The sequence below is a fragment of the Antechinus flavipes genome, chromosome 5 (assembly GCF_016432865.1).
Source record: "Antechinus flavipes isolate AdamAnt ecotype Samford, QLD, Australia chromosome 5, AdamAnt_v2, whole genome shotgun sequence".
NCBI lineage: Eukaryota > Metazoa > Chordata > Mammalia > Dasyuromorphia > Dasyuridae > Antechinus > Antechinus flavipes.
The window spans coordinates 210414982-210439243 of NC_067402.1; the positions used below are offsets into that span (position 1 = coordinate 210414982).

At 35.3% G+C, this 24262-nt stretch overlaps 1 protein-coding gene across 2 annotated transcripts in view; it reads left to right on the plus strand.

Annotated features, from left to right (window-relative positions):
* C5H12orf56 (chromosome 5 C12orf56 homolog) overlaps nucleotides 1-24262 on the plus strand; it is a 131538-nt gene that overhangs the window by 13680 nt on the left and 93596 nt on the right. For both annotated transcript variants that reach the window (XR_007954309.1, XM_052001219.1), the window contains exon 2: nucleotides 21303-21462. Coding sequence is in view for 1 of the 2 variants with exons in the window: in XM_052001219.1 (XP_051857179.1) it covers nucleotides 21303-21462 (160 nt within the window). In the remaining variant the exon portion in view is untranslated. The remainder of the gene's footprint in view (nucleotides 1-21302; nucleotides 21463-24262) is intronic.

Consider the following 24262-nt stretch of genomic DNA (forward strand, 5'->3'; position numbering starts at 1 on the left):
GTATGCTCCTTTATATTTCCATTCAATTTTCTCCAGAAGTCTATCATATTAATTTTTCTAAAATTCTCTTCATCTATTTAATTCCTTTTAATTTATTTTATAGTTAGAGTTACGAAGTTCCAAGAGGGAAAGTTGAAGTCTGTAACTAGTATATTGTACTGTCTCTTTCCTCCTGTAATTCCTTTTGCTCTTCCTTTAAAAATTTGGATGCTAAGCCATTTGGTGTATATAAGTTTACTTACTTCATTGTCTATTAATACCTTTTAGTAAAATGTGGTTTACTAACTCATCTTTTTTAATTAGATCTGCTTTTGCATTTGCTTTGTCTCAAATCGTGATTACTATCCCTGCCTTTTAAATTTTTTTTATTTTACCTCAACTGAAGCACAGTAGATTCTGCTCTAGCCTCTTATTTTTATTCTGTATACGTCTCTTTTTCGACTGTCATGTTGGTGGATTCAGGTTTCTAATTCATTCTGCTATTCACTTCCATTATTAGGGTGAGTTCATTCTATTCATATTCATGGTTATAATAATTGTATGTTTTTCTCAATTCAATTTTTTCCTGCTTATCCATCTCTTTCTCTCTTTTTATACTATGCCTCCTCAAAAGGCTGTTCTACTTTTGGCCAATCCAAGAGTCTAATCTCTTTCATAATATCACCTTTCAAATATTTGAAAAACACTTATCATGTCCCACCTTTCATTCTAGTTTATCCTTCATATATCACTTCTGCACAAAAATATTGTCTCTCCATTGCCTCCTGGATAAATTTTAACTCCTAATGGCCTTCTATAGCATGGCAATACCCTTTCTTTCCAGCCTTCTCTCGTATTACTTCCTTTTATATACTCTTGTATTACAACAAAATGAACAACTCTCTGACCATGTAACTCTCACATATTTAGGTAGATTGTTCCAATATCTGATAGTTTCTCCATCCCTAACTTTGATGGCTATACTTAGGATGCAATTTTTTTTGGGGGGGGCAACAATCAGGGTTTAAATGACTTGCCCAGGATCATATAGCTAGTAAGTTTCTGAGACAGAATTTGAACTTAAGGATTCCTGATTCCAGGTTAGGTGTTCTGTCTATTTAGCCACCTAAATGCCTTATATAAATACTCTTTTTTTTTTTTTTTTTAAAGAGGTGAGATTTGAACTTAAAAGTAATAGTTACGAGGAAAGGTATTCATATGGAAAAGAGTAGAAGGTAGAATATGAGCAAAGATTTGGCAGTAAAAATGAGCATGACTTAGTCAACTAGCATTTATTAAGTGTCTATTATGGTCTATGAACCATATTGGTCACACTTAGTTTGATATAATGATGATTGATTGAATAGAAATGTCCCAAAGGCCTTTGGAGAAAAATGTTATTTTAGTGTAAATGAAAGATGGGGCTAAAATATCATTTATATAGAAGCGATCTTCATAGTCATGGGAATGAATAAATTCTATGAGGAAGTGAGTGCAGAAAGAATAGAGAGCTAAGGGCAGTTAGATGGTGCAGTGGATAGAGCATCAGCCCTGAGTTCCAATCTGGCTTCAGATACTTAAAGTTTTCTAGCTGTGTAACCCTGGGCAAGTCACTTAACCCCAATTGCCTAACCAAAAAAAAAAAAGAAAAAGAAAAAGAAAAAAAGAAAAGAAAGAAAGAATAGAGCTGATTATGGATTTAAAACCGGATATACTTTTTTTTTCCAGTTTTGTCCACAATATGTGCATATTTGCATGATAATTAATTATAGATGTAATTAATTGCACTTAGGCTCTAATTGTAGGAACAGTTGGTCACTTGCTGCCAAAGTGTTTATTGTTGTTTGACACATTTTGATTATTAGCAGCCTATTAGACACTATAAAACAAAGACAACCACATAATTGCTGTATTTTCGGCCTGGCCCTGAATAACAAGTGAACAGAACTGCTGCTGAGTTCAGAAAGTGAATAACATGATAATAACACTATCTTATTTCCCAAGATTATATATCTTAAAAATAGAGCTTTATTTGTACGTTATTTTTAAAAGCTTAAATTAGATTTATGGCATTAGGAAGGGGACAGTTGCATGAATGGTAGAACTTAGTCACTAATCAGAAATGGAAATGAGGAAAAGCATGAGTCCAAGGTGATTACATGGTTTCATACTTGAATAACTGAAAGAATGATATAGTCGGCAGATGAAGGTAAGTTAGGAATAGGAGTCAATTTTAGAGAGCAGATGGATTCTGTTTTAGACATAGAATCATAGAATATGAGAGCTATAAGAAATCTTAAAAATACTCTGATTTTACAAATGAATAGAATGAGGCACAGAGAAATGGCATGGTCAGGGCTATACTGTGAGTCAATAGCAAATATGGGAACAGATTTCCTTGTCTAGAATCTCCTGACTCTAAATTCAGTTGTGAAGGAGAAGATTTGTTTTGCTTTTAGTATTTAGTAATTTAGTAATTTAGTATTTAGTAAATGTAAAATTGCTTTACAATTTGTAATTTAGTAAGCAAAAGAATTGGATCCTTCTATAGGTAAATTCAAATCAAAATTTGGATTTAAACAATATACTTCAAGTCATACATTAAGTAAATTAATTTTTTTTTCCTTAAGCAAATCTGGCTTCCAGTTGGTTTGAACGCCAACTTATATGTCATTTTTTTGTTTTATGTGAGATCAGATTCTTATTCCTTCCATGTCTTGAATATCCCTTTCATGTTTCAAGCTCCCTTTGAAGTCAGACTTTTGAAAAGAATTTTCTGGGAGGAAAGATAAATGTGAGCACATAGAGAAATGACAACCTGGACCTCCAAGACTAAAGCTGTTCAATAATAATTTAAAATACTCACAAGGCATAAATTACCTCAGCAAGGAAGACTGGATAATAAAGTTCTATATGAATATTGTCTTATTGATAAAAACCAAAACATCATTTATTTCATCTTGATTTTGTCACATTTCAGCTTAATACTCTATTGTGTGCCATAAAAAGTTCTTTTGGAACACCTAATGCCCTCAGGACTCTGTTCTTTCTATTTCCTATATTCTATGTTAATGTTAATTTTTAAGGTATAGAGCTAGTAAGACATTTCTTTGGGGAAGGGTGTAAACTGGTCATATGGTAAGAATAAGGGATAATTGAAAAAAAAAACTGTTCCCTTTGGAATAATAAAAAGCATAAGGAAGGCTTCCATGGTCTTGCCTGGATTTTGTCTTTAGGATTATTGGAAGAAAAGAGCATTGCAGAGAATGAGAGGATGTGGATGTGCATCAGTCTACACCAAGAAAGGGAATGCCTACATCTATGAGATCACAAATAATTTAAGCATAAAAATATTGAAAGATCATACACAGAACTTAAACCAAATTATTTTAATTTATTAGTAAAGATAGGACACAGATGAGGGAAAAAAATCCAAACTTTTCCTTTAAGGTCTTGCCTACAAAGTTGTCAAGAATGTATTTCATAAACCTTAAAGAGCTTCATATGTTGTTATTACTATTAAATAACTTTATAAAAATAGAAGTGGCGTGATATAATAGAAAGCTGGCCGCAGAGTCAGAAAGGTTTATGTTTAAGACCTGCCTTTGACATACAGTGGCTGTGGGAAGCTGGGTAATTTGCCTAACTTCTTAGTGGCCTAGGCAATGCTTTAAGACTCTTAAGTTATATGACCGTTATTTTTCTTCATTGTTAGGATGAGGTTTTCTCACCAGGAATTCCCTATACCAGTTAAATCACAGGTCACAAAAACAAACATAAAAAGCTTTTATGTAACAATAAAGAAATGCTTCTGAAAGTAGGGGTTCTATTTCCCTCTTCCTCTGAAGGGGATCTTAGGTCTGAATCCATGTGCATGGGCAGGTTCAGTCATGGAGGGACTTTGGCTTCAGAAAGAGAGGTCTTGCTCTTTATGCCCCTCACTTCAGAGCCTTAGGGAGAATTACTTAAAGTTTAGATTTGGTTCGTGTCCAGAGTTTTTGCAAAAAGGAATGGAAAGGTATGTGATATACACTATAGATCAGATATGGGACACCTGTTTATATCTTCTACATCAAAGAAGTGCATAAAACTTAAAAAAAAAACTCACATGTGTTTTGACAAATCCTAAAAAATGAAGCAGTAACTTTTATAATTAGTATTTTATTCTTCTGGAGGTTGGTACTTAAAACATTAAATGTTTTCAGAGACTAAGAAATCAACCATTCACATTGACCTTGACTCCTTATATTGTCCAAATAATTCCTTCCGAGTCCATATATTTTAGTAAGCCAGGCCAGGGTTTGAGTTTATCATTTTGTCAATGGTCCTTTAAAAAAAACAAAACACTAGAATAGTTATACAAATTCCTTTTTTTCACTCATCAGAGCAAGTCCCAGAAGGAGAGTTACTATGTATTCTGGAGAATTAACAGAGAGTGTGCCAGAGGATAGAGTTGCTACTCTTAAAAATGATGTAATTCTCCCATGCTTTCTACTGTCATAAAAGACAGTGGGGAAGAATTAAGGGACCATTCGAGGTTTTTTCCACAACATCCAAAAGTCTTTCAGCTCTGAACCAGAATATATGTAACCCATTGGAAGTGGCCCCAAGTCCACCAGATTAGGTGTTGCCTTTTGTTTGTCCCCATTATTCTAATATACCAAGGTTTAGCATTTTCATAACAGAGATATCAATAGTAAAATGGAAGAGCATAGTTTCTTTTCTTCAAAAAGCATTTATTATATGATACAAAGGAAGCAAATCCCCATCATGAAGTATTATAATATGAAACTTTGATTTTCTATTTCCTGCCAATGTTTCAGCTATTAGGATGATTTTGAAAATTCAATCTCATAGTGAAGAGTAAACTCCACAAAACATATATTAGCAGGGGTTTAAATTTAGTTATATCAGGTCACTTAATTTTAGGACAATGACTTTGATTTTAGGCATAAGGAGTTACTTGAGGTCACTCCTTTCTTTCTTTCTTTTTTTTTTTTAATATGTATATAAAAGAATTGATTTTATTTTTTAAAATACAGCTGCAAAACCAAAGACAATACTAGATTACATCAAAAGGCAAAGAATAAATACAATGCAAAAAAAATTACTTCAGCATACTTTGTGTATATATTTACCTAAACAACATATCTGAACTGTAATAATAATTCATTCAGGAAACTCAGTGTTTATCAGCAATACTAGAGAGTTTTTTAAGAAGCACACCTAAAATATCAAGTGCTACTACTTCTTCTTCTTTTTTTTTTTTTCAATAATTCTTTATTGACAGAACCCATGCCAGTAATTTTTTACAACATTATCCTTTGCACTCACTTCTGTTCTGATTTTTCCCCTCTCTCCCTCCACCCCCTCCCCAAGATGGCAAGCAGTCCTATACATGTTAAATAGGTTACAGTATATCCTAGATACAGTAGATGTGTACAGAACCAAACAGTTCTCTTGTTGCACAGGGAACATTGGATTTAGAAAGTATAAATAACCTGGGAAGAAAAACAAAAATGCAAGCAGTTTATATTCATTTCCCAGTGTTCTTTCTTTGGGTGTAGCTGCTTCTGTCCACCCTTGATCAATTGAAACTGAATTAGATCTCTTTATCGAAGAGATCCACTTCCATCAGAATACATCCTCATACAGTATCGTTGTTGAGATATATAATGATCTGGTTCTGCTCATTTCACTTAGCATCAGTTCATGTAAGTCTCGCCAGTCCTCTCTGTATTCATCCTGCTGGTCATTTCTTACAGAACAATAATATTCCATAACGTTCATATACCACCATTTACTCAATCGTTCTCCAATTGATGGGCATCCATTTATTTTCCACAAACATTTTGGCACATACAGGTCCCTTTCCCTTCTTTAGTATCTCTTTGGGGTATAAGCAGTAGAAACACTGCTGGATCAAAGGGTATGCACAGTTTGATAACTTTTTGAGCATAGTTCCAAATCACTCTCCAGAATGGCTGGATGTGTTCACAATTCCACCAACAATGTATCAGTGTCCCTGTTTTCCCACATCCCCTCCAACATTCCACATTATCTTTCCCTGTCACTCTAGCCAATCTGACCCGGTGTGTAGTGGTATCTCAGAGTTGTCTTAATTTGCATTTCTCTTGATTAATAATGATTTGGAGCATATTTTCATTTGGCTATAAATAGTTTTAATTTCTTCATCTGAGAATTGTCTTTTCATATCCTTTAGGTCACTCCTTTCTTAACAGTGCTATCAATGATAAACTTTGCAATGAGAAGCTTCTTTATCACCTGTGGTTATTAAATTAGTCTTGTTGAAATTTCTGGCAGCAATTTAATGTTACTCATTGCCTGTAAGTTGCTTAAAAATGTTTTTTTCTCTTAAAAAAAACCTGATGTCATTTTCCTTCCTTAAAACTCAGGACTTCATAATATATATATTATCTCTTTACTTTTAAGGCTTTAGCCCTACTATTTGGATGGAGAATACATCTCTTTGGCCTGCTCATGTAACTTAAAAGCATATTTATAGGTTCACTCCCTAAAAGGCAGCTGCTATATTCCCATAGTTTCTAGAGATCTGCAGTCTTAAATCTGTGGTTCATATGGCTCTACCAGTGAGTTTTCCTTAACAATTAGTCATTCAGAAGACACAGTTAACTCATAATAAAGGTATTTACTAAGATGACATATGGTAAGAACAATAGGTAATTGGCATTTGTATCTGTAGAAGGAGTACAGCATATTTCAATGAAATCAGAGAGCCATCAAGATGTATTTCAAAATGAGGTTATTCAAGCCTAGAACTATAAAGAAAACTCTTGCCAGACAAATAGCCTTATCTATATTTTGTATTTCTCCCTAGCAACTAGCATAATGTTCTGTACACAGTAGGGAATTTCTACATGTTTGTTGAACTCAATTGGAGTGTATATGGCTGCCAACATAATTTTGAAGTACAGGTCTGCTTATATCATTCCTCCACCCAAATTTTTCCAGAGGGGCCCTATGAGAAAATGCAAATTCCTCAGTCTGGTATTTAGGCTGTATGTATGCAAAGTTTGAGACACATAATTTCTGGGTAATCAATCATTTTTAAAATTATGACCAGTGAGTAAAAAAAGAATTTGTCATTTTGTCATTTCATGTAACCAAAAATACATCTCAGTGTCTTCTTAATGCTTATATATCTTTGGAAAAGGGGGTGTACCCAATAAGTAGCTATCAGCTTTAGTTAACAATTCATGAGAATGAATATTATAATGAAAAATACTTATTCTAATGAGGGGCTGGAGGATGTGACTTAAATTATGTCACTTTTACTTCCAGACCACTCAGTCAGGACAATTCAGATAAAGTATCTCCCTCCCCCCCAAACCCCAAACTGAGTTGAACACAATGGATTTCTGCACTTGGATGGGGGTCTGAACAAGATTGAGGAGAAAGTTAATCCAATCTTATTCTTAGCAATATCTTTCTGATGTTGGCTGAATAACCAATAAAGAAGCTGATTTGACCTAGTAGAAAAGAAGGAAACAAGAAGGAAAAAAAATCCTTCATCTCTCCAATAGTAAATTATTATTAATATAAGAAAGAAAATGATTCCAAAGTTCTCCATAATGTGAACACAGCATACTTGTGCAATATTAATTTACATTTTCTCTTCATCACTGAACAATTGGAACTGGTTTGAATCATTTCATTGTTGAAGAAAGCCATATCGTTTCTTAAAGAACAATTATATGCCAGAGCATTCATATATCATAACTTATTCAGCTATTCTCCAATTGATGGGCATCCAGTCAGTTTCCAGTTTCTTGACACTACAAAGAGGGCTGCCACAAACATTTTTGCACATGTTCATTCCTTTTCTTTCTTTAAGATCTCTTTGTAATATAAGCCCAGTAGAAACACTGCTGGATCAAAGGATAGTTTGATAACTTTTTGAGCATAATTCCAAATTGCTTTTCAGAATGTCTGGATGTATTCACAATTCCACCAACAATTCATCAGTGTCCCAGTTTTCCTATATTCCCTCCAACATTCGTCATTATCTTTTCCTGTCATCTTAGTCAATCTGACAGGTGTATAGTGGTATCTTAGAGTAGTCTTTGCATTTCTCTGATCAATAGTGATTTAGAGCACCTTTTCATATGACTACAAATAGTTTCAATTTCTTTATCTGAAAATTGTTCATATCCTTTGACCATTTATCAGTTGGAGAATGACTTGATTTCTTATAAATCTGAGTCTATTCTCTATATATTTTGGAAATGAGGCCTTTATCAGAACCTTTGAATGTAAAAATGTTTTCCCAATTTATTGCTTCCCTTCTATTTGTACAAAACCTTTTTAACTTCATATAATCAACATTATCTATTTTGTGATCAATAATGATCTCCAATTCTTCCTTGGTCACTCCTTCCTCCTCAACAGGTCTGAGAGGTAAACTATCCTATGTTCTAATTTGTTTATAATATCATTCTTTATGTCTAAATTATGAACCGATTTCACTTTATATTGGTATATGGTGTTATGTGTGGGTCAGTGCCTAGTTTCTGCCATATTAATTTCCAGTTTTCCCAGCAGTTTTGTCAAATAGTGAATTCTTATCCCCAAAGTTGGGGTCTTTGGGTTTATCAAACACTAGATTGCTATAGTTATTGACTGTTTTGTCCTATGAACCTAACCTATTCCACTGATCAACTACTCTGTTTCTTAGCCAGTATTAAATGGTTCTGATGACCATTGCTTTATAATATAGTTTTAGATCTGTACATCTAGGCTGCCTTCATGTGATTTTTTTTTCATTAGTTCCCTTGAAATTCTTGACCTTTGTTCTTCTAGATGAATTTTGTTGTTATTTTTTCTAGGTCAGTAAAATAGTTTCTTGGGACTTTGATTGGTATTAACACTAAGTAAATAGATTAGTTCAGGTAGTATATTCATCTTTATTATATTCACTGGACCTATCCAAAAGCACTTGATATTTTTCCACTTGTTTAGATCTGATTTTATGTGTGGAAAGTGTTTTGTAGTTTTGTTCCTCATATACTTCCTGACTTTCCCTTGGCTCAAATCTGATTTTTGCTATTTACTATATACATTAAGCCTATTATGTAATCTCATTAGACCTCAGTTTCCTCATTTGTAAAATGAGGGAAATTTTTATTAAATGAATATGAAATTGCTTCCAGTTTCATAGTTATGATTCTCTTAATGATGCACTAGATCTATAAACTAAAGAAAGTCACACTATCTCAGAGTCTTAATTTCCTTTGGTTGTAAAATTAAAAGCTATGACTAAATTGTCATTAAGATTCTCATTACATGATCAGGAAAGCAAAGTGACATCTAGATATCCAAGAAATATAAGGCCATCTTGAGACCTTTTGGATTGTATTCTCTTTTGGATAACAACAGAAGCAGTTGGGATATCAAACTAGCTCTGTGGAAACTGCTTCCCAGTACGTCTCAGAAAGAAAAAGAAAGAAAGAAAAGGAAGGAAAGAAAAAGAAAGAAAGGGAGGGAAGGAGGGAGGGAGAGAGAAGAGAGAATGAGAGAGAAAGAGGGAAGAGAGAGACAGAGAGAGAGAGAGAGAGAGAGAGAGAGAGAGAGAGAGACAGAGAGGAGAGAGAGAGAGACAGAGAGGAGAGAGAGAGAGAGAGAGAGAGAGAGGGAGAGAGAAAGAGAGAGAGAGAAGAGAGAGAAGAGAGAGAGAGAGAGAGGAGAGAGAGAGAGAGAGAGAGGAGAGAGAAGGAGAGAAAGAGAGAGAGAGGAGAGAAAGAGAGAGAGAGAAGAGAGAGAGAGAGAGAGAGGAGAGAGAAAGAGAGAGAGAGAGGAGAGAGAGAGAGAGAGAGAGAGAGAGAGAGAGAGAGAGAGAGAGAGAGAGAGAGAGAGAGAGAGAGAAGGAGAGAAGGAAGGAGAGAGAGGGAGGGAAAACTAAACGTACCCATCTCCAGAGCCAGTTAGCAAATCTGTGAATACTGAGTTAGGCAGATCACTCCTGAAACCCGGTGCTTATATAGGTATGTGGGTCAGATAGCATAAATCTGTAATATAGATATATTATAGAGAATGTAATATAGAATCAGAGAAAATAGCAATTTAGTTTGGTCAGAAAGAAGATTCCATGGGATAGAGGAAGGGAAAGAATTGGAAGCGTAAATTGGTACTAGATTTTTTTCCCCCAAATGTTTAATCTTATTCTATTTTTTTCTCATTACTTATTTATCTAGTTGTCTGTTTATTTGTTTATTTTTGCTGGAGCAGTTGGGGTTAAGTGACTTGCCCAGAGTCACACAACTAGAAAGTATTAAGTGTCTGCAGCCAGATTTGAACTTTGGTGCCCTATCCGCTGGCCACTAGCTGCCCCAATCTTATTCTAATACCACAAAGTTAAGGGAGGTGACCAATGCTAAGAAGAGGGAGAGTCTAATAATGTCCAGAAGAGTAAGAACAGAGCAGTATCTATTGAATTAAGCAATTTAACTTTTCCCTCACTATCTTCTATCAAGGTTAATGGTGCCCTAGGAGTCTAAGTTAGAGGTCATTCTGCTGCTGTCTCTTCAGAGTCTATCAGTTCCCCTTTAATATTTTCAAGATCTGAGCAGATAATCATGTTACATCTATAGCTTACTGGTAGCTGGGTTGTGAAGTGGACAGAGCACCAGGACTGCATTCAGGAACATATGAATTCAAACATGCTTATTCGCTATGTGACCCTGGACACATCACTTAATTGTTTGCCTCAGGTTGCTAATTTGTAAAATCTGGAGAAGGAAACCACTATGTAAGAAAATGACTCAAAAAACCAAAAGATTCAACAACAAATTAGGTAACTGATATGCACATATAATGAGGATTTAGTGTTCTTGTGAAATAAAAGTTATACTCACTGATAAGTACAATTATTATTAGATTAAGGAGGGGAAAGGGATAGCCAGAAAGAGAAGGAAACCATTTTAAGATCTTTTGGTTATGACTTCTGCATCACAACCTGAACGTTTTTCTTTACTCACCTCTAGGGCATTGAAGCCCGAATAGAATATAAAGTAGCTAATTTGACTTATCAAAATACCAATCAATCAACCTACATATCTTAAGCATTTCTTATGAGCTGGACACTGTGTTCTAGATGATTATTGAATATCTAAAAATGTCTCTTATCAAGTGATGAAATCCCATCTTTTTTTCTTACTGGCTCTTTTCTGAGTCAGAGCTTAGTTTGACAAAGTGGTCTGGGAAAGAGGTGGCAGTTGTTCTTTTGAGAAAGTGCCAAGTTTTCTATTTGAGATCATAAACTTCTAAACTATGGGCATCAATTCAATTTAACCAATTATTCAGCATTTTCTATAAGTAAGGCACTGGTATAACAAAGATAAGAATCTATATTTATAACCCAATATAGGAGATAAGACAAATACACAATTATTATTGAACTAGAGAGAACAATTAGACGTTGAATTAATTGATCTTGAGAATGTCTTCAATCTGTTACCTGTAGACTGAGGGAGATGTCCAGTTAAATGATTTGCCTAAAGTTTTACAGTTTGCATTAGAGGTAGAACTTGATGAGAGGCTGATTATTCACTAAGCCACCTCTGCCTTGATATTTACTAAACAATAAAATAAATTTAATAGATATAAAGAATTGGGCAAAAGTACAATGGAAAATTTGAGGGGATAGATTTTCAGTTTGGAGATCAGGCGAGACTTCATGGAAGAGTTATATACCTAACATGCATTTTGATGGAAAGGAAAGATTTCAACAGGTAGCAGTAGTGGGACATTTTCTCTCTTCTAAGTGTGTGTGTGTGTGTGTGTGTGTGTGTGTGTGTGTGTGATAAAAATAAAAGCGTGGAGACAAGACAGAGCATGATAAGAACCGATGTTGGGAAACAATTCAGTTTAGTTGGATCAGAGACTATATGAAAAGCAGCAGAGTGAAGGTAGTTTGAAATGTAACACTGGGACTCATCAAGGCAGGTTAGGGCGGGTAATACAGAATTGGTAGTCTTTTGCACAGGGGAAAATTGAAAACATGGGATTGGAAGGAGGAGTGTAGAGAAAGAATAGTAAGAATTCAGAAATCTCTTCTCTGTCTTCAAAACCCTAAATTAGCCTTAGAGGAATTATCTAGCCTATAGATAAATTCTCAAACCTTTTAATATTTAGGATTAATGGAAAAAGGGAAGGATTTAGCCAAACTTTAGCACCAGGACTATACTAGTGGGGCAATACCTGTGGCACTCCTAGCTTGTTCAGCTCACAGATATGAAAATAGGAAAAGAAAGAGGAATAAAGGTAGAGAAAAAATAAAGGCAGAAAAAGATAAAACAGTGAGGGAAAGATGAGTGAATCATCAGAAAAATGAAATTCAAATACCATGAGAAATACAAAGATAGTCACACTATCTCAGAGTCTTAATTTCCTTTGGTTGTAAAATTAAAAGCTATGACTAAATTGTCATTAAGATTCTCATTACATGATCAGGAAAGCAAAGTGACATCTAGATATCCAAGAAATATAAGGCCATCTTGAGACCTTTTGGATTGTATTCTCTTTTGGATAACAACAGAAGCAGTTGGGATATCAAACTAGCTCTGTGGAAACTGCTTCCCAGTACGTCTCAGAAAGAAAAAGAAAGAAAGAAAAGGAAGGAAAGAAAGAAAGGGAGGGAAGGAGGGAGGGAGAGAGAAAGAGAGAATGAGAGAGAAAGAGGGAAGAGAGACAGAGAGAGAGAGAGAGAGAGAGAGAGAGAGAGAGAGACAGAGGGGAGAGAGAGAGACAGAGAGGAGACAGAGAGAGAGAGAGAGAGAGAAGGAGAGAGAAAGAGAGAGAGGAGAGAGAGAGAGAGAGAGAGAGAGAGAGAGAGAGAGAGAGAGAGAGAGAGAGAGAAAGAGAGAGAGAGAGAGAGAGAGGAGAGAAAGAGAGAGAGAGAAGAGAAAGAGAGAGAGAGAGAGAGAAAGAGGGAAGAGAGACAGAGAGAGAGAGAGAGAGAGAGAGAGAGAGAGAAGAGAGAGAGAGAGAGAGAGAGAGAGAGAGAGAGAGAAGGAGAGAAGGAAGGAGAGAGAGGGAGGGAAAACTAAACGTACCCATCTCCAGAGCCAGTTAGCAAATCTGTGAATACTGAGTTAGGCAGATCACTCCTGAAACCCGGTGCTTATATAGGTATGTGGGTCAGATAGCATAAATCTGTAATATAGATATATTATAGAGAATGTAATATAGAATCAGAGAAAATAGCAATTTAGTTTGGTCAGAAAGAAGATTCCATGGGATAGAGGAAGGGAAAGAATTGGAAGCGTAAATTGGTACTAGATTTTTTTCCCCCAAATGTTTAATCTTATTCTATTTTTTTCTCATTACTTATTTATCTAGTTGTCTGTTTATTTGTTTATTTTTGCTGGAGCAGTTGGGGTTAAGTGACTTGCCCAGAGTCACACAACTAGAAAGTATTAAGTGTCTGCAGCCAGATTTGAACTTTGGTGCCCTATCCGCTGGCCACTAGCTGCCCCAATCTTATTCTAATACCACAAAGTTAAGGGAGGTGACCAATGCTAAGAAGAGGGAGAGTCTAATAATGTCCAGAAGAGTAAGAACAGAGCAGTATCTATTGAATTAAGCAATTTAACTTTTCCCTCACTATCTTCTATCAAGGTTAATGGTGCCCTAGGAGTCTAAGTTAGAGGTCATTCTGCTGCTGTCTCTTCAGAGTCTATCAGTTCCCCTTTAATATTTTCAAGATCTGAGCAGATAATCATGTTACATATATAGCTTACTGGTAGCTGGGTTGTGAAGTGGACAGAGCACCAGGACTGCATTCAGGAACATATGAATTCAAACATGCTTATTCGCTATGTGACCCTGGACACATCACTTAATTGTTTGCCTCAGGTTGCTAATTTGTAAAATCTGGAGAAGGAAACCACTATGTAAGAAAATGACTCAAAAAACCAAAAGATTCAACAACAAATTAGGTAACTGATATGCACATATAATGAGGATTTAGTGTTCTTGTGAAATAAAAGTTATACTCACTGATAAGTACAATTATTATTAGATTAAGGAGGGGAAAGGGATAGCCAGAAAGAGAAGGAAACCATTTTAAGATCTTTTGGTTATGACTTCTGCATCACAACCTGAACGTTTTTCTTTACTCACCTCTAGGGCATTGAAGCCCGAATAGAATATAAAGTAGCTAATTTGACTTATCAAAATACCAATCAATCAACCTACATATCTTAAGCATTTCTTATGAGCTGGACACTGTGTTCTAGATGATTATTGAATATCTAAAAATGTCTCTTATCAAGTGATGAAATCCCATCTTTTTTTCTTACTGGCTCTTTTCTGAGTCAGAGCTTAGTTTGACAAAGTGGTCTGGGAAAGAGGTGGCAGTTGTTCTTTTGAGAAAGTGCCAAGTTTTCTATTTGAGATCATAAACTTCTAAACTATGGGCATCAATTCAATTTAACCAATTATTCAGCATTTTCTATAAGTAAGGCACTGGTATAACAAAGATAAGAATCTATATTTATAACCCAATATAGGAGATAAGACAAATACACAATTATTATTGAACTAGAGAGAACAATTAGACGTTGAATTAATTGATCTTGAGAATGTCTTCAATCTGTTACCTGTAGATTGAGGGAGATGTCCAGTTAAATTATTTGCCTAAAGTTTTACAGTTTGCATTAGAGATAGAACTTGATGAGAGGCTGATTATTCACTAAGCCACCTCTGCCTTGATATTTACTAAACAATAAAATAAATTTAATAGATATAAAGAATTGGGCAAAAGTACAATGGAAAATTTGAGGGGATAGATTTGATCTCCAAATCAGGCGAGACTTCATGGAAGAGTTATATACCTAACATGCACTTTGATGGAAAGGAAAGATTTCAACAGGTAGCAGTAGTGGGACATTTTCTCTCTTCTAAGTGTAAGTGTGTGTGTGTGTGTGTGTGTGTGTGTGTGTGTGTATGTGTGTGATAAAAATAAAAGCATAGAGACAAGACAGAGCATGATAAGAACCGATGTTGGGAAACAGTTCAGTTTAGTTGGATCAGAGACTATATGAAAAGCAACAGAGACTATATGAAAAGCAACAGAGTGAAGGTAGTTTGAAATGTAACACTGGGACTCATCAAGGCAGGTTAGGGCTGGTGATACAGAATTGGTAGTCTTTTGCACAGGGGAAAATTGAAAACATGGGATTGGAAGGAGGAGTGTAGAGAAAGAATAGTAAGAATTCAGAAATCTCTTCTCTGTCTTCAAAACCCTAAATTAGCCTTAGAGGAATTATCTAGCCTATAGATAAATTCTCAAACCTTTTAATATTTAGGATTAATGGAAAAAGGGAAGGATTTAGCCAAACTTTAGCACCAGGACTATACTAGTGGGGCAATACCTGTGGCACTCCTAGCTTGTTCAGCTCACAGATATGAAAATAGGAAAAGAAAGAGGAATAAAGGTAGAGAAAAAATAAAGGCAGAAAAAGATAAAACAGTGAGGGAAAGATGAGTGAATCATCAGAAAAATGAAATTCAAATACCATGAGAAATACAAAGATAGTCCTTGCATTCAAGATGCTTCCACTCTAGTATTGGTTTAAAAAAAAAAAAAACATGCCTTAAACCCAGACCACTGGCTCTCATTGACCAATAATAGGTCTTGGCCCAATGAACAAGTGGTCTTTGTTTGGGCCTTGATTGATTCAGAGTAAATGTAAATAGCAATTGTTGCTGTTTTGGCTAGAAACTCTAAAGGGCTTATCCTCCCAGATATATATGAATGAGAAGAAAGAGATGAGGCAAAAAAAAAAAAATGGCCCTTTTTACATGATTTACAGATGAGAAAAAACTCAGAGAAGAAAATTAATTTACCAGGTTCACATATTTAGTTACTGCTAAAACTATGACTGGAGCCCAGATCATTTACTATCTAGTTTGATTCCCTTTCTGCTACAATGTCCTGTCACTCACAAAATAGGTATAAACTCTTAACAGTTCAGTTATCTCATGCACACACAGTAGATACCAGCTATAAGGGAAAGAATATGAAGTCTGGCTTTGGAGAGAATTCTCAATTGCGATTATATTTAGATAATAATAATGATGATGATGAAAATAAACAGTAGCAAATATTTAAATAGTGCTCTAAGATTTGCAAAGAATACTGCATATATGGTATCTCAACAGCTCTATGAGGGAGGTGCCATTTTACCGATGAGGAAACAGGCTGAGAAAGGTTACGGGGACTTGTTCAGCTAGTAAGTATCTAGGAGTAGGATTTGAATTCACGTCTTCCTGACTTACTCAAGGACTCAAGTCTTAACACCATTCACTGCATCACCAATCCCAGGTCCGGACTACTGTCTAAGATCTTTTTGCCAGACTCCTTTAGAAATCTATAAGGTCACATTTTTTTTGGTCATTGGAACCATTTAGGCATGTTCCACTCCAAATGGGTTGCCATTTCCTTCTCCAGCTCATTTTACAGATGGGAAATTGGATTTTATTGTTAAGTGACTTGCCCAAAGTCACAAAGCTAATAAATGTCTTAGGTTCCATTTCAACTCGGCTCTTTCTGACTCTAGGTCTGGTGCTCTAGCCACTGCACTACTCTATCTCACAGCTTATCTTACTCTAATCTAGAACTTTTTCTTCCTTCAACGTTTTCTTAAACCCTGTAGTTAGGATACTAAGTTCTTCTTTGTTTTTATGGGTCTCTAAATTCTAAGCTATTTACTTTCATTTTCTGTAAACACAGTGTACTCCTGTTAAACTGATCTTAATAAAGATTAACACATCAAATGGATAGAAGCCAGATCCCAGAGTTACATATTTGTCCATTTACATTTAATAGGGGTTATTTAACACTGGAAGTTTTTGAAAAAGCCACAGCTAGCAAGTGTAGTTCAAGGAGGTCATTGCATCATTTAGGTCTTTGCAGAGTGGTCAATAAGTATTAAATAGTAAATAGAGAACTCCTTCTGTTCTTATTTCTTTATACATAAGAATCTAGCTGCTAGGGAAACATGCTACCAGTACTGGAAACACATGCCATAGGAAGATAATAAAAACAGATATTTGGTAGGATGTTTTTTAGGTTTTCTGAAGGTGACATAAAACAACAACAATAATGTATATACTTATGATTATTGTAATGTTATTAAAGAAAACAATAGATCTTCACTTTTTATAAAAATTAAATGAAGTGCCAGTTTTAGGGAACATCCAAATTCCCCTAATTTGGAATTTATGATGACTTTGACAGGCAGAGCTAAAGTTTATCTCTGCTTAGCAAATACTTTATTTTATTGGTTAGGTAAAGGTTAAAATAAGGGTGTTAATAAGATGGCAGGACAATGTGTAAAACTTCTAGGGAACAAACTGTTTTCAAACACTAAGCATCTAACAAATGCTTCAAGGGTCCAGTTAAGTGGGGCCCTTGATGTTGAGAAGTGAGGAGTGATATCATTGTAGTAGACCAACCCTGTCTCCATCCTTTCCCTTCCTGACTCATTAACTCAACCCTCCTACCTTTATAAAATTCTAGACTTCAATCTTATTCAAGTGCCATCTCCCAATCTTCCTGCTGCTAGCGATGTTATCCCCTCCCCCTGTTATTTTTTATTTTTAAAAATATATTTTTATGTTAACTTATATGCGACATGTTCTTTACTTTGTGTAATATAAGCTCCTGAAGGGCAGGGACTGAAATAGTGCTTTCCATATGGTAGGCACTTAAATGCTCATTGACTGATTGAAATTTTGGGGTGGGATCCAATCCCTCCTTTCAAGGATTGAAACTAAAGACCACCTCAACAAACAACCCTTTCAGTTGCCATTTGGGACCGTGACATCTACAAGAGCTCTCTCCTAATGCTGGATGTGAGCCATCACCATCACCTTTCTGTTGCCCTCACTTTTATCCGTTTTGACATGATTAATCCTTTTGACAATGGAAGGTCCCCTTATTCCATTTCTATTCACTTTCTGCCTATTTTAACTCTATGTGAGTACCATCATCCTTTTCTGTTCCTATTTCCAAACTACTGAATGTTGCTGGAAGAAGTGATGAAATTAATTATGCCAAATGGTTCCAATACAAATCCATGCCAACTCTGAGTCTCAACTGGGCTCTCATTTATTTATGGTAATTCTTCCCCAATTAACATTCCTTAATACTCTCTTATGAAGCTCCCAACTGTCTTACCTGCTGTCTCTGAAGGTGATGTTGCCTTTTACTTTTCTGAGAATCTATCTTGTAGATTCAGTTCCTTAAAGAATGCCCAGAAGTGGTGGTGCTTTCTCATTTTTCAAATTACCTTGAATTTACTTTTCTATGTACATATTGCACCCCCCCCAATAAAATATCAATTCCCAAAGGAGAGAAAATGTTTTATGTTTAACTTTTTATCTCTATTATCTGGCAGTGACTTGCAAGTAGTATACATGTAGGGTTTGTTTATTAAATTGAGTCCATTTATCTCCAATAAACCTTTTACTAATATAATCTTTTAAAATAAGCCCCTTGAAGATCTTCACTAGAAAATACTTTTTCACTCTAGCTTGAATTACTATAAGTACTTTAACAACATCTAAATTAATGTATTCCATCATTTAAAATTCTTACCAATTTAAATTTTAAATTATGGAATATTTCCTTAAATTAGCTTTAACTGATAGTTGTATTGTGCTTATTTTTCATTTGCTTAAGAGGAGAAAAGTACAGTCAAAAGACTGTGGGGAAAATTGCACCCAAGCTCCATATAATTGAAAGAAGCTTATATAGGAAACCTTCCTGATTTTTTGGTTCAGGATATCAAATTTTCAGTCTGGTGCTTCTTAGCCAAGAAGCAAAGCTTTATTGCAATAGTAATGCCATTACAAAAGCAGGCTGGAATTCTAAAGTAATTTCAGCAGAGAAACAGAAGCAAGGAGATACATTTATCCAGTTTTCAATCACTATGCTAATTTTATGTCTTATAGGTAGGAAGGAATGGTTTCCCGAAGGATTACTACTGAGAAGATTACCAGTCAGCTATGAATTGAGGAGTGGTCTTATTCACTTTTGTCTCAGGAGTTTGTTCTGTGCGAGTTTCCTAAAGCCAAAAGCTATTTGACTAAGGAGTGGTCAGACAGATTGGATGTGAGGGTTTGGATAGAATCCAAAGCTAGAAGATTTGAGACTACTGACATTGTTAGACCAGAAGCCCACCAAGGTCAGGGAGCCCAAAACCACCACTACATTTCCCTAGAAACTAAACCATATCACTATGTCTATATTCCTGGCATCTAGCACATTGTAAGTACTTAATAAATGCTTATTGCTTTGAATGTTCTCGTGGATTTGGAGGTCTAATTCTAGCTAGTCAATTAAGAATTACTTTTTGGATATTTTGAACTTGTTATCTTGCTTATTTATTTTTTCAGTAAATTCAGTCCAATTCTTATCAAGCCATTTGGGCTTGGTTTCTTTCTTTCTTTCTTTCTTTCTTTCTTTCTTTCTTTCTTTCTGATAATGGAGTGCTTTCCTGTTTTCTTCTTCAGCTTATTTTACAAATGAGGAAACTAAGGCAAACAAGATTAAATGATTTGCCCAGGGTCACGCAGTTAATAAGTATCTGAATCCAGATTTGAACTCATAAAGATGAGTCTTCCTGATTCCAAACTCAGTGTTCTATCCACTGTGCTACCTTGTCTGGTTCATAAGTACCTCAAACTCAATATGTTTAAAACAGAATTCATGATCTTTTCTTCCCAAGTAGCCCCATTCTTTTACTTTCCCATGTTTACAATCTTTGTGTCATCCTTACTGTCTTATTTTCACTCAGTCCACATATCTATTGCCCAGTCTTATTGTTGCTATCTCAATAACATCTTCTCCTATTGGTCCCCCTGCCCCCTTTTCACAGAGCAGCTATCCTTGTTCAGATTTTCATCACCTCTCATCTTCACTAATACAACAGCCTCCTAATCAGCATCCCTCCTCTTCTCCTCATCCTCTTCCCTTAAGTTTCTCTCCACTCTAATCCATTCTCCACACTGTCACCAGAGTAATTTCCCCAAAATAGATCTGACCATTATGCCCAATGATTTCCTATTATCTCTCCAGGATCAAATATAAACCCCACCATTTATCAGTTAAAGTTCTTCACAGTCTGACGCTTTCCTACCTTTGCAGTCTTTTCTGGGTTATTCCTTTCTATGCATTCTCACTGTCCAACGTACTGTTCTGCTTTCTGTTCCTCATATATAAGGATCTATTTGACCCTCCACCCCCATTTCTATGCCTTTGCACAAGCTCTTCTATGTCTGGAAAGCCCTCCATCCCTAGCTCAGCTCTCGGAATCCTTCAAGATTATACAAGCACCATCTTCTGCTACCAGTCTTTCTGCTCAGATCTTAGTGCCCTTTCCTCTTAAGTTACCTTGTCTATACTTTGCCTGTATCTCTTGATGTACTTATCTTTCTCTATGAGAATGTAAGGTCTTTGAGAAGGACTGTTTTGTTGTTTCCCCAGCAAGAAGCACCGTATCTGACTCCCACAAAGGATGCTTATTAAGTGTTTGCTGATTGGACTACTCATGGGAATCTCTACTATTTTTTTTTGTTCATAAAAATCACATCCTAGATAGAGACACCTAGTTTTCAACCTTTATATCAAAAAGTGCATATAGAGGCTGGTCTGTATGTACATTTATATAAGCAAAGTAAATGGCTCAATAAAGATATTACTAATTGCCAAGCAGTTCTATGGTGTCAGAAGTATAGTGGGTATTGCTGGAAACATTTATAGTTGGCACTTGAGAGTAAACAGAAGGGGAATTAAAAAAAAAAACCTGAGGTGGTGAACTGGAAAGTATCTTAGACAGAGGCAGACAGAAACAGAGATAGAAACTGAGAGAAAAAGAAAGAGGCTGGGACATACACAAAGAAAGAGAGAAAGAGGCAGTAGAGACAGTGTTACAGAGAAATACAGACCTTGAAATAGGCAGAGGCACACAAAGACAGAGATAAAGAAACAAAGACACAGAGACACAAAGAGCAAAAACATATATGGGCAATATTTTTTAAGCAAATGGTGATGTTCTTTATAGAACAAGTTGAAGAGGGGCAGTTAGATGGTGCACTACCTCTGGAATCAGGTGAACCTGAATTCAGATTTAGCCTCAGACATTTAACACTTACTACCTGTGTGACCCTGGACAGGTCACTTAACCCCATTTGCCTTGCCAAAAAAAAAAAAAAAAAAAGAATATGTTAAAGAGTCATGTTTTTTCTCAGTTATATAATTTTGTTTTGTTTTTCAGATTGATGACTATCCCGATTTTTTGAATGGACCAGATAATGAAATTAACCAACACATTCGCATAGTCTATTCTTTATCCACTTTGAAAAATTCCTGTGGAAATGTCAAGGGTGCTAGGAAATTGCCATTTCCATTTCCTCACTTAAAACTAAAAAAAAAAGGTATGGAATTCATTATTATCCAGACGTAATGCAAAAATAGTGGTATCTGTCTATGTCTAATCAAAAGGCAAAGTTTATTGAAAGTAATGGTATGGATTCTTTTTGTACAGCAAAATAACTGTTTGCATGTATACATATATTGTATTTAACTTATACTTTAACATATTTAACATGTATTGATCAACCTGCCATCTGGGGAAGGAGGAGAGAGGAAGGAGGGGGAAAGTTGGAACAAAAGGTTTTGCAATTGTCAATGCTGAAAAATTACCCATACATATATCTTATAAATAAAAAGCTATAATAAAATAAAATTAAATTTAAAAAGCAGACTGAATTATAAGGGGATTCAGTAAAGAAACAGAAGCAAAGGAGATAATTTTATACAGCTTTCAATCATAGATATGCTAATTCTATGACTTATAGTAGGACAGAGTGGTTCTTGGTTGACCAGATTATTACTGAGATCAGCAATGAATTGGAGTGGTCTTATTTATTATTGTCTCACTATTTGATCTGTGGGAGTTTCCTGAGGCCAGAAGCTATCTGGCTAAGGAGAATCAAACAGATTGAATGTGCGAGTTTCCTGAGGCAGATTCCAAAGCCAGAAGACCCAGAACCACTGACCCATTTGAATAGAAGCCCCCTAAGGTTAGGGGACCACAAAATCACATTATATCACTTTCATTGATTAAGTTATACATTCATTTGGTGCTTTTCACTGACTGAATATAATAACTTACAGAAAACATTTTGGAAACCTAAAAAATGCTATGTAAATGTTAGCCTTAACCTGTAAAGATTTTTGAGTTGCTCATCTCATTCAGGCATGTATATACTCTTTGATGCAGAGATCCCATTGTTAGGCAAAGGAGGTCATTGCCAAAAAGGAAGACCCCATACCAAAATATAGCAACACTTTTTTGTAGTAGCAAAGAATTAGAAACCAAATAAATGACTACCAATTGTGAAATAACATAAGTTATGATGCATGAATATAATAAAATATTCTTGTGCTATATAAGAGATGCTATCTTCATAGGAGAGGAAAATGTATTGATGCAAAATGGAATAAGCAGAACCAGAAAAACAATATATACAATAGTCATGAAAAATAGAAATAAAAAGACACAACAATTTTTTAATTTATTTTTTGAGACAGCTTGGATAGGAAGCTGGCCTTGAAACCAAGATCTGGTTTGCCTCTCATATATATTGATCTTATATATAACTTAACCTTTCATTTTTCTTGAAAACTATCTAACTCTACAAGTTGCAGAAAAGCCACAAGAAGTTTTTTCTAAGCCAGTGAAATAATAGATGCTATACTTATCCCTATTTCATATCATAGGGGGCAGGTTCTCAAGACTAGGAATGATCCATTAGAAAACAATGTTATAAGAACAAAATGTATCAACAAAAAAAATTTTAAACATATAACCAAAAAGTGTCTATCATTGGAGTTAGTCACATTCATTTTTTTTAAATAACTTTTTATTGATAGAACTCATACCAGGGTTTACAGCATTATTCCTTGCACTCACTTCTGTTCCGATTTTTCCCCTCCCTCCCTCCACCCCCTCCCCCAGATGGCAAGCAGTCCTTTACATGCTGAATAGGTTACAGTATATCCTAGATACAAGATATGTGTGTAGAACCAAACAGTTTTCTTGTTGCACAGGGAGAATTGGATTCAGAAGGTATAAATAACCCGAGAAGAAAAACAAAAATGCAAGCAGTTTATATTCATTTCCCAGTGTTCTTTCTTTGGGTGTAGCTGCTTCTGTCCACCCTTGATCAATTGAAACTGAATTAGATCTCTTTATCGAAGAGATCCACTTCCATCAGAATACATCCTCATACAGTATCGTTGTTGAGATATATAATGGTCTGCTCATTTCACTTAGCATCAGTTCATGTAAGTCTCGCCAGTCCTTCTGTATTCATCCTGCTGGTCATTTCTTACAGAACAATAATATTCCATAACATTCATATGCCACAATTTACTCAACCATTCTCCAATTGATGGGCATCCATTCATTTTCCAGCTTCTAGCCAGTTAGTCACATTCTTTACAAAGATGGGGGAAAGGTGAGAAGACTTAACTTTAGACTACAGGCTACTATTTCTCCCTACCTTTTGGACTATTTGCTCATTGCTCACTATGTATTAGACCTTAATGCCTAAAGCATATTGGTAAGGTTACTCTGAATATTAATTGAATAGCAAATGTACGGGAACTTTGCCCAGTGTTTGTGAACTTTCAAAACAGTCCCACAGTGGAATACCGTCATGACAACTGTTTGTAGCCACTATACTAATTAGGCATTTTATTAAGTCCCTTCTTGCTACCAGATCCCATGTCACACTAATGAGGGTATCTAATGGTTGTTTATTGCCTTAAATGCATATTTATCCTGACATGCAAGCATAAGTATTCTTAGATTTCTCTTACTCAAAGAGTGTGTGTGTGTGTGTGTGTGTGTGTGTGTGTGTGTGTGTGTATGAGTATGGTGTTTTGGTGAAAACATTAAGAAAAGCAATTCTAAATTACATTGATCAGTGCTTTGTAAAATTCTAAATTCATAGAAGCAATAATAATAATAATAATAATAATGTAAATAGAAGCAATGAAATGACCAAGATCATCTTTCTTCTAGCTCTATTTTATTTAGGCCTAATCATTAGTGGAATTATGTAATTTAGAATTAACTTTATTTGAAAATACTGCTCTAAAGATAGCTGTCATATTTGTTCTGCACAGAAAAAAAAATCAAGTCTGTAAGAACCAAAAGTTCAGTTG